Consider the following 11,715-nt stretch of genomic DNA (forward strand, 5'->3'; position numbering starts at 1 on the left):
TCACCCCTCCACTCAGCAGCCCAATGGGGGTGGGGGGTGGGGGGAAGTGGAAGGTGTGAGACTCACAGGCAGCAAAGCTGGAGAGGAGCAGAGTGCTCAAGTCACTCCTCTCACCCTCTACACTTGCTGAGGACATTCCTCACTTTACCTGCCCCACCACCCTTCAGCCCAATGTGAGTGCTTCCTACCTCCCCAGTGTGGGGTAAGAGGGGATGGGGCACACCCAGCATGTGGTGGGAGGAGGTGCACAGCACAAGGTCTCTGGGGAGGGGGGTGCACTGTACTCATTCTAGGAGGGGGTGGGATGGGGGCAGGGCCTGGCACTCCACCTCTAAAAGGTTCAGTTATTGCAATTGAAGTTAAGTGACTTGCCCAGGGTCACATAACTATGAAGTGTCCAAGGCCACATTTGAACCCAGGACCTTCCATCTCCATATCTGGTTTTCTATCCATTCAGCCATTTAGCCAAAACAATCTTTTCACTGCTAAACTTTCTAAAAAGGGCCCTCTGCACTGACTTCCTCCTCCTCCACACATCCCACTTACTTCTCAATACTACTACTAATGATGACAACTAGCATTTACATAGCGCCTACTATGTTTCAGGCACTGTGCTTTATAAATATAATCTTTTGGAAATGGGTTCTGATCAAAGACACATGCAATACCCAGTGGAATTGTGCGTCGGCTATGGGAGGGGAGGGGGGAAGGAAGGGAGGAATAGAAAATGATTTCTGTAACCAAGGAATAATGTTTGAAATCAACCAAATAAAAAAAATTTTATATATAATCTTATTTTATCCTCACAATAACCCTCAGAGGCAAGTGCTAAGGTACCCAAACCCTTGCAGTGACTTCCATCCCCCAAAATCCAACAAAAACTGCTCCCTGTAAGGTCATCATTGCTCTCTTTATTGCCTTACTGCTATATTAAATGGCCTTTTCTCAGTTCTCTTCCTTCTTAATCTGTCTACAGTATTTGGTATAAGGAACTAGACCATCCCTTTTTTTCTGGATACTTTCTCCTTCCAGTGTTCTTGTGCTAATACTTGTGTGGTTCTCTTCCTATCCACCAAAGTGATCCTTCCCTGTCTCCTCTGAGGTTCATCATACATGTCCCTCCCTCTATTTGTGATATATCCCAGGGCTCTGTCCTAGACCCTATTCTCTTCTCTCTCCTGGTAGTCTCATCAGCATCCATTGATTTATCTACCCTCTCCAGGTTAATGATTTCCAAAGTTACAGTCAACCTTTATTTTTCTCCTAAATTCCAGTACCACATTACTAACTACCTGTTTGACATCTCCTATCTGGATGTCCCATAGGCAGATCAAACTGAAAATGTCCATGACAATCTTTCACCTTCAAACCACCCCTCTTCCTATTTATATCGAGGACATAAATATTCTTCAGTTGTTCTCAACTCCTCTTGTTTACTCACCCTTTCTCCCCCAATACAAAAAGTTATCCTCTTGTATCTCCTCAACATCTCATTTCCTCAAAAAGCTTCATTAGCTCCTCATTGTCAGGTTAAAATACAAAAATTTTGGCATTTAAAGACCCTTATGACCTACTTTGTTCTAGTTATCTTTCCAGGCTAATTACAGTATACAGCTTTACCTTCTAATACACTGGTCTGTTCTAAGCAAATGGGCCTGCTTGCTATTCCTCTTTGCCTGGGCTATCCCATGCAGGTAGTGCTCTCTTGCCTCTCTTCCATCTCTTTGAACCCAAGCTCCTTTGTAAATCTCAGCTAATTCCTCCATTTGCTAGGACCCCAAAACCCACCACATGTTTTTTAAATATATCCTATATTAGCATGTGAGCAAGTCTACCATAAGAGAATGTCAACTTCTTCTTTAGGACAAGGATTATCTCTAAGGTTTCTTTTACCAGTGTCTAGTATAGTTCTTGGCCACAGCAGGCTCTTAATAAATTCTCTGTGCTAACTGACTGAAATAAGACTGAAAAGGTAGATGAAAGTCAGATTATGAAGGCTTAAAAGTCGGGTTTATTTTGCATTTTATTCTAAAGGCAATATAGGAAGCTATTAAAGATTTCTGAAGAGGAAAGGAAGAGTTGGGTTTAATATGGTTAGATCTATGCTTTAGAAAAATAATTTGACAGCTGTATGGAGAGCAAACTAGAGAAGGAAGAAACTACAGCAGAGAAACCAATTAGGAGATCATCAGAGTTGTGCAAGCAAGAGGCAATGAGGACCTGAACTAACATAGAAGCTGTCTGAATAGAATATAGAGACTAAGGACTCAAGGTTCTTCTAGCTAAAACAAATGAATAGGTATATATTGGCCTATATGTTGATTTATCTCATTGACAAACAAAATCATTAGATGTGATGAATCAAATGGCTAAAAGTAGAGTTCTCCTGCCCATCTCACCTGTTCAAAGCACTGTTCAAAGCAGAATCTCTGAGGTACTCTTCTCTAGTAACTGCCACCCTAACAGCCCTGCTGCTGCCTTGCCTCCTTTTCCCCCCTCCTCATTTTCTCCATTCCTCATCCACTCCAGAGCAGACTCTCCCTGCCTTTCAAAGGTTAACATCTGGCTAAAGTAGTGAACACAAGCTTAGAAAAAAACTGGAAAGACTTGCACAAACTGAAGCAGAGTGAAATAAGCAGAACCAGAAGAGCATTATACTCAGTGACAGAAATACAGTAAAATGAACAACTGTGAATAACTTAGCTATTCTCAGTAATTCAATAATCTAAAATGATTCCAAAGAACTCAATTAAAATGTCACCTGCTTCCAGAGAAAGAACTGATGGGAGTCTAAATCCAAACCAAAGGAAACATTTTTTACTTTCTTTCTTAAGTTTTTTTGTTTGACTATCCTTCCACAAAAAGATTAATATGGAAAAATGTTCTCATGATTGCACATATAAAATATCTATGAGATTGCTTACTCAATGGGACAGCGGGGGGAGAGAGCAAGGGAGAAACATAATTTGAAATTTAATATTCTTTTAAAAGTGTTGGAAATGGTTTTTATATGTAATTAAGGGAAAATTTAATTAAATCTTAAAAATAAATAAGTAACTGGATATATAGTGGTGAACATACACTGGACTAGTACATTAATAGGAAAAGACCAACAGAACTCCTCTCCAATTCCTAGGCTATAAATGAATTTGGTCCTTCTAGAGCCAATCTGATCTTCCTATTTATTCAATTTTTTATTTGTTTAGGGGATAGAGACTAGGCCTATGATTTCACTGGTGCAGAGAACTCCCAGATGAGAAAACTCCCTATACCAATGTAGGTCAGCACTTTCTCTGTAATATGTTGTTGTTCAGTCATTTCAGTTGTGTCTGACTCTTTGTAACTCCATTTGAGGTTTTCTTGGCAAAGATACTACAGCAGTCCTCCATTTCTTTCTCCAGCTCATTTTACAGATGAGGAAATTGAGGTAAACAGGGTTAAGTGACTGCAATGTATAGTTTTAGAAGTTTCCTAGAGGGCTGAGAAGAGACTGGCCCAAGTATGAATCAGGGATAAAACTGTTGGACACCAGTGAGACTTAAATAATATCTCTTCTAAAAGCATACCATATTAGCCCAACCTTGAATATAGTGCAATCCCAAGTAGAAGGGTAACTCAGAAAGAGGAAACACCCATTTTATTTTCTCCTTTTAAATTACAACTTTCTCCTAACTCGTGAATAATGCAAGTACTTTATAATTGAAGTTTTTTCAATGTCCTAAAAATAAGTTAAAGAAGTTTTAATGTACTTTTATTAAATATGTATTACTTCTATAGATACTTGTGAGAAACTACCTTCCAATATTTAATCATGTTCTCCTTCTTCTTCTATTTCCTCATCTCCCAAAATGGAAACATCATTCCAGTCATCTCATCGCCATCACCCTCTTCTTCCCCCAAAACACCATCTTCACTACCATCCATACTGTTTGATATACAACATTTTTTAAATCCAAGCACAATGGACCCAGTAGAGATTTTGTCCCCAGCGGTTTTGATCCTGTTATCTAATACAGTGACCGATGGTTTCTTTATTTTTCCCAGTGGAGCAAATTTATGGTTTCCAGCCAATAGCCACTCATTATATCCTTTCCTCAAATGATGTTTGAATGGCTTATTAATTACTACATCTAACATTTGTAATTGCAACATCTTTCCTCCCAGAATAACAACTACTAGGTCTGTGTGCATTTCAGCAATTCTCTTCTTGAACACGTTGAGTATGAGCATTCCTCTCTGATGCAGAAACACACCTGGATGCCAACCCAGGCCACATTCAACCAATCTAACACAAATTCTTCATTCATCCATCCCTTTTCCTGCACACAAAACAGCACTCCTGATTACCTTTTCCTTAGGTAATGTTTTATGCCTTAAAACTACATAAGTATGAAAGCCAATTTCCCACGACAGCTGAGACTGCAAATATCCTGGTCATTCTAGTTTTCTCATTTCAAGTAGTTTTAATCAACACTGATTTGGCGCCGTTAGTATTAACTGTGACATTTGATAGAATATCAAAACAAATGGGCATTTGGTCAGCATTTCCCATCTACCCCAGGAGAGAGCCATGCTTTTTACATAGGCTGAGGCACACAATACACAACTTATGGTTTCAAAGCTGAAGGGCTTGAATATAGTGCAAATGTGACTTTCAAACATACATACTGGGGAAAAAAACATCGCACTACATTCAGGCTGTATTAAGATTTTATACCAGCCAAAAAAAAAAAAGTATAGCTTATATTTAGGCAAATATAAAGTTAAAATTAATATACAAATACAATGTTTTTAAAGCTTTTCCAAAAAGACATCTTGAGATTCTAAAAAATGGCTCTTTTTGAGTAGCAGTCACCCTAACTCTGCAGAAATGGGGGACTATGAATGTGAAACACAGTATTTGCCTTTTTTTTGATATGTTGTTTGGTTTTGCTGAACTTTGTTTTTACACCTTTTAATTCTTTACTATTAGGGACAGCATTCTGGAAAAGGGTATAGGGACAGATATAGTAAGAAAGACCAATAAAAGGAAACTAAAAGATAGCAGTAAAAATGAATTTTTTAATTTGTGAAATGGGGATAATATGTGTATTACCACCTTACAAAGTCATTAGCAACTGTAACCCATAAAGTGCTACAGAAATGTGAGCTTTTACATATTACACTCCACATTTGTATAGCATCTTACAGTTTACAGAGTGTTTAGTGTTTTTCTCAGAACAACATAAAATAATTATAGTACTATTATTCTCTTTCTTCAGATTCCAGAATGTTAGAATTTAGGTCCACTGTCTGTCTGTCTGAAGCCAACCTAAATAAATTCAGTAGTTTATCAGCAGGGTTAATCACCAGGTAACTAATTTTGTGACCTACAATTTATGTAGAAAAGATCTGGTGTCACCATAGTCAACTGAAAAAAAAACAACATGATATGAAAGAAAATTTCAGGCTGAATTAAAAGAAACAGGGTCTCAAAACAAGGATAATAATCCAATGTGCTCTGCCTTCATCACACCACATCTGGAATACTACTAGGCTCTGGAGGGCCAGCTTTAGATAGCTCTTGAAGGTTTTAGGAAGGCCAAAGACAAACAAATGTGTCCAGGAAAGGTCAATCAGGATAGTGAGCAGAGTAAAGACATGTGAGGATCAGCTGAGCTGGAGATGTTTACCCTGGAAGAAAAGGGAGTGGAGGGAGAAAAGAGGAGCTGTTACATAGAAAAGGATCTACCCTTGTTCTGTTTGGCTCCAGAGGCAAAGCTAGGAACAATGGCTGGAAGTTGCAAAGACAGATTTAGACCCAATATAAGGGGGGGAAATCTCCTAATAATTATAACTGTTCAATGGACAATTTCAGAAAAACCTGGAAAGACTTGTATAAAGTGATGCAGTGAAGTGAGAAGAAACAGTAATATCAGTGTTACACCATGATCAATTCTGAATGACCTAACTATCATCAGCAATGCAAGGATTCAAGACAACTCCAAGAGGCTCATGGTGAAAATTGCTATCTACCACCATAGAAGGAACTCCTGGAGTCTGAATACAGATCAAAGCATATCATTTTTTGCTTTATTCCCAGAAATAAAGTATCAGTTTTAAGACAGAAGAACAGTCAGAGCTAGGCAACTGGGGTTTTGCCCAGGGTCACAGAGCTGGAAAGTATCTAAGGCTGCATTTGAACCCAGGACCAGGGCTCTATCCACTGTTACCTAGCTGTCCCCCTGGGTGACTTCTAAAGTTCCTTCCAAACCAGATTCCAACTTTACCCAGGGCTGCCTTAGCAGGCTAATCCTATTCACATGTTCCACTGCCCTCTCCTGGGAAGCCCACCAACCTACAAGACACCTTTCTCTAGTATCTTCCATTGCACACAGCAGATCACAAGCTGAATACAGAAACATCATATATAAAGATGGACTCACCCAGTTCTTCTTCCAAGTATGTTATGTATCTCCCATTGTCAGTGAGAGCCTTGAAAACTTCAAGTCTCTCATGCAGGTCTTCATTGGAAGGGTAATTCTTGATTACCTTAAAGAGATGTGCTCTAAGAACACCCAAGCGTTCCCCCTAGAAGAGAGAAAAAAAGTCATTCCCACTCTGCCATTTACTACCTCTATAACCTTGAGCAAGTCATTTCCTTTCTCTAAGTCTCAGTTTCTATAAAATAAAATAAGGAGGCAGCTAAGTGGCACAGTAGATAAGAGTGCCAAGCCTGGAGTCAGGAGGATCTGGGTTCAACTATGGTCTCAGACACTTGCTAGCTGTGTGACCCTGGGCAAGTCACTTAACCCCCATTGCCTAGCTCTTGCCCTTCTATCATAGAAACGTCACTAGAAGAGAATGTTTGGATTTAAAAAACAAAATAAAGATGTTAAAGTATGTCTAAGGTCTTTTCCTACTTGAAATCTATGAACCCGTGAGATTTTATTCCTCTTAAAAAGCAATTATGTTTCCTGAGCTATTGCTAACATACATGCCTAATCATTCCATAATGGTCACAAATAGTAGAACACAAATAGTGGCTACTAAGGCAGAGTAAAACCCAGAACTAAGTGCTAAGACCTTCAAATATGGTGTTATTTACTAAAGTCCCATTTTAAGACCTTCCCAAAACTCTTTCAACCAGAACTCTTAAGTGAATGATGCAAATAAACTTAATACAATAGTAGTCAAGCTCAGGGTGAAAAAATGATAGTGATAGCCTCCTTCACTTCCTTACTTTCTTCAGAAATATGAGTTTCTCTTCTATAATTTCACCAAAAACACTAGCCCCAAAATTAAGAGGTATGAAAGTAATTTAGAGGAACTGGAGAAGAATTAGCTGATTCTAACTGATAATAATCATAGAAATAGTTAACACTGATACAGCATTTTTTAAACATATTTTATTTTTTCACAATTACCTGTAAACACTTTTTCACTCATTTTTGTGAAATCCTGAATTCTAAACTCCCTCCTTCACTCCTCTCCCCCCCCTCACTGAGACAACCATCAATTTGATATAGGTCATACATGTGCAATCCTGCAAAACATATTTCCATATTATTCATTTAAAAGAAAACAAGAGGCCAAAAAGAACAAACATGAAAAATAAAGTTTTTTAAAGTATGCTTTGGTCTGCATTCAGACTCCATCGTTTCTTTCTCTGGAAGTGGATGGCATTTTTCAGCAAAATTCCTTCAGAACTATCCCAGGTCATTGCATTGCTGAGAATAGCTGAGCTGTTTATTATCGATCATTGAACGATATTGCTATTTCTACACACAATGCTCTCTGGATTCTGCTCATTGAACTTTGCAGATGATAAAGCATTTTAGGGTTGCAAAGTGATTTCCACATCTCACTTGACCCTCACACAATAACCCTGTGAGGTAATTATTATCCTCATTTTATAGATGGGGAAACTGAGGTTAAATAACTTTTCCTGGGTCACACTAGTGGGTGTCTGAGAAATGATTCAGGACTTGAGCCTTCCAGATTCCAAGTCCACCAGCACCTATTATATCAAACTGCTTCCCACAGCTAACATTTATTAGAGTGCTTGAAGGTCTGCAAAGGACTTTACATATATCTCCCAATCTATTCATAGGCTTACTCCAGGGAATACAGACCCAAGGAAGGGAATATCAAAGCAAGTTATTACAGCCAACAACTGCTCATTTCCTGACTTACCTGACCCTGAATAATGGCCTTCAGCAGATACAGAACTGCATGCCGGGCTTCTGCTGGCCTCTCTGGCTGAAGCATGTCAGCTACAGCTCTCCAGATAGCTTCCACTGCATGCTTCAAATGAGAGGAAAGGGAATACTAGTTACTGCCTTGGTCTCAATAATCTCAGCTTCCTTCCCTTATAGCATAAGGATACCCAAAAGACCTTACCAAAGCTAAAGAAATAGCTTAAATTGGAGTCTCTCCATTTCAGAACTACAAAACCAAGTTTCTCTCCTTTTCAATGACCAGAAAACCACATTTTGTTTTGCATGGTCCACAACCCACTATGGCTGCCAAGTTAATAAATGGAACAGCTCGAGGTAAGTTAAGACATTTTTTTTGTGTGTTTAGTCTTTTCAGTCATGACTCTTCATGACCCTAGTTGAGGTTTTCTTGGCAAAGACATTGAAGTATTTTACCATTTCCTTCTCCAACTCATTTTACAAATGAGGAAACTGAGGCAAACAGAATTAACTGACTTGTGCAGGGTTACACTTACTAGTCTGAGACCAGATTTTTAAAAAAATACTTACCTTCTGTCTTAGTATCAAGACAGAAGAGCAACAAAGGCTAGGCAATGGGGATTAAGTAACCTGCCCGGGGTCACACGACAAGGAAATGTCTGAAGCCAAATTTGAACCCAAGTCCTCTCAACTCCAGGCCTGTGCTCAATCCACTATGCTACCTAAGCCACCCCTCTGAGATCAGACTTGAACTTACAAAGATTATTTTTCCCAATTCCAGGTCCAGAATTCTATCCACTGTAGTTGTCTATCTATAAGTTAAGATATAGGTCCTTCAGGAAACTAGTCAGTTCTGCCAATGATTCCCTGAGTGATCTAGCACAAATTACTTAAGTTTCTCCCTCTATAAATGTGGAAATGAAACTAGATGGGATCCCTAGAATCTCTTCTAAAGAAATTCTATAAGTCTATAATTTTAGACCTGAAGAAACCATAGGCTTATGGCTAATAGTTCTCAATACTTTCCATTAATAAATAAAATTTTTAAAATTAAAAAAATGCTTTCCATTATCAGAATCAGCTAACAATTTTCTTTCCTTTGTTTCCCCTTCAGCAGCCTCTTCAGGCCAACATGATATCACTCACATTTTAAATAGCTTTTCCACCTATTAATTAAGGTAGATAAGTTTTAGATCTCTCCAATTCCTGAAGTTTAGCAGTTCTTAGACTCTAACAAGAAGTCAGCATTACACCTCTTTGGACACACACATACCTCTTCAAATTTCTTGGTTTTTGCTACTTCACAGATTTGACCTATCGTCCGAATCCGATTATTCAAACCACATTCTACACTGAGTTCCTGGGAAGAGAAGAGAGGTTGATAAAGGAAAATATTCAATCATCTCAGTAATCTTTTAGGTCTGATAAGCCCAAACCACCCTCTACCCTAAAAGCTATACCATATGAAAGTCATTCCAACAGGAGTCCCTACATGTCACCAGTGTCACATTGAGTCCCTGCATGTCACATTTTTGTTTTCACAAAGTATGCCTGAGGCAAATTTTCCTGAAATGATTCTTTGTCATGGACTGCAACCCTGAGTCAGTGTTGTAACCCTCATATTATAAACTTCCCATAGCTTGAGCATATTTGGATCCATAACCTCATGAAAATTCAAATTCATTTTTCCTATGCCAAATGCCCAGAATCCTCAGAGTCAAGAAGAGATCATTCTTCCTAGATAGTTATCTCTGGCCAAGTTGCTGGTCACTAAGCTCCCAGGGCATTTTATAACTAACTAAGTCCCTTTTACCAGGCACATCTTTTTCTTTTTTTAAAAAACCCTTACCTTCCATTTAGAATCAATACTGTGTACTGGGTCCAAGGCTAAAGAGTGGTAAGGGTTAGGCAATGGAGGTTAAGTGACTTGCCCAGGGTCACACAGCTAGGAAGTTCTCTAAGGCCAGATTTGAATTTAGGACTTCCTGTCTACCTACCTCAAATACAACTGCCTTATATCTGTATCAATTAATATATGTTCCAAAAAGTAACTTTTAAGCAATGTCCTACAATCCCAGGCACATCTTTCTGAAATAACATAAAAATCAGGCAGAGTTCACTCACCTTTAAAATTTCAGCAGTGATGATAAACTCAGTTTGTTTGCCCTCAGAAGACCTGGGAGGTCTTGGTGTTCCCAGGCCCAACAGAGTCCTGAACTTCTCCTTTAGCCCAGAATCTTTGCTTGGTGGCTTAGCCATGGTAAGCAAGGCAGTGCCAGGGTCCTCTGTCCAAGTGAAATAAACATATATCCTCAGTCCTTTTTTAGCCAACCCCTAAAATACTCTCACATTTGCATGTTCATCTAAAGCAACACAAGGAACTTCCACACACCATTTGGGAGAAGGCTCATGCTTTTTCTCAACTTCTAAGTCTCACTCATTCCAAGAGTGACCCTGCCTACTTTGATCCAATCATGAAAGAATCATTTTAGGTCTGGAAGCACAACTGTCTTCACCATACTAAGATGAGCCAAGTGGGTGTGCCCTGGGGGAAAGAGGGTGGGAGGACATTGAGGGAAAGCTGCAGAGGGAGCAGAGAACAAAAAGAAAGGGATGGATAATCTCACCAGACAGCAAGACAGGGAACCCAGGGCCAATTTTCATAATACTGACAGCAGGTGTATTTCTTTAGTACCTCAACATTTGTAAAATATATTCCTTAGCCTCCTTAGCCCTATTTCAAAAATGAAGAAACCAAAGCTACAAAGAAATTAAATGACATGCCCAAAGTCACACGGTAAAGTTTTGTGTTTGTTTGTATTGGGTGGGGAGGGAGAACCCTGACCAGAACATATCTAAGTTTTCTTTCCTACATTAATGATTTGAAGTTCCAAATCTCAGACCAGGCCCCTGAACTAGGGTCCTCGGATTCGAGCAGCCTCGCCCCACACAACTGCCTATGCTCCATGGGTTCCAGGCAGGCTTCCCATCGACAGGTCGCTGTCTAATCCACGTCCCAGCCCCGGAGACCAAAATGGGGTGAGGGAAGCACCGAGACCAGAACCACGGCTGGCCTGCACCGAGAGGGAGGGGGCGTGGTGGCTGCAGCACGGGTGAGTCCCCAGAGCCGCAAGCCGGCGCAGCTCTGCCCTCCCCGCTCCTGGGGAGGCCCCAGGTACAGACCCCTGGAGACCCTCCGCCTCAGCCCACCAGTCGGCTCTAAGCACTGCTGCCCAAGGCGCCGCCATCTGGGGGTGGACTCGGAGCCCCGGATCCGAGGGTCCGAACAGGACTCACCCCGAACCACCCTTGGCACCGACTGGGGGGAGCCCCCACCAGGGCGACGAGAATTGCAAGGACCCTAGAGCTTCCAGCCGCCGTCCGGAAGCTCAGCAGACACTTCCGGCAAAACTGTGGCCTGCTAGGCAGCTCCCGGGCAAAGCCTGCCGGGAATTGTAGTCCCATAAGCTCGTTGCCCTTTCCCCCTGAAATCGAGCAAGATAGGAGGAGACTCAAAGGGTCTGGGACGTAGCCGAGA

General features: G+C 40.4%; 1 protein-coding gene and 1 non-coding gene across 13 annotated transcripts in view; both read right to left on the reverse strand.

Moving 5' to 3' along the window:
* The window catches only part of TSC2 (TSC complex subunit 2), a 67,287-nt gene extending 55,587 nt beyond the window's left edge, over positions 1-11,700 (reverse strand). For 6 of the 12 annotated variants that reach the window (XM_056805599.1, XM_056805598.1, XM_056805596.1 and 3 more), the window contains exons 1-5: positions 11,475-11,622; positions 10,302-10,462; positions 9,451-9,537; positions 8,176-8,286; positions 6,426-6,570 (exon numbers count right to left, since the gene is read on the reverse strand). In XM_056805599.1, coding sequence (XP_056661577.1) covers positions 6,426-6,570; positions 8,176-8,286; positions 9,451-9,537; positions 10,302-10,436 — 478 coding nt within the window. In that variant the 5' untranslated portion in view covers positions 10,437-10,462; positions 11,475-11,622. Of the gene's footprint in view, positions 1-6,425; positions 6,571-8,175; positions 8,287-9,450; positions 9,538-10,301; positions 10,463-11,474 lie in introns of all 12 variants that reach the window. The other 6 variants (XM_056805595.1, XM_007499378.3, XM_007499377.3 and 3 more) reach the window with 3 other exon arrangements.
* Positions 5,127-5,186, reverse strand: MIR12378 (microRNA mir-12378). Its single transcript, NR_162946.1, has one exon. It is a non-coding gene; the product is annotated as a microRNA mir-12378 (primary transcript).
* Positions 11,701-11,715: the final 15 nt, after the last annotated feature.

The sequence above is a fragment of the Monodelphis domestica genome, chromosome 7 (genome assembly GCF_027887165.1).
Source record: "Monodelphis domestica isolate mMonDom1 chromosome 7, mMonDom1.pri, whole genome shotgun sequence".
Taxonomy (NCBI): domain Eukaryota; kingdom Metazoa; phylum Chordata; class Mammalia; order Didelphimorphia; family Didelphidae; genus Monodelphis; species Monodelphis domestica.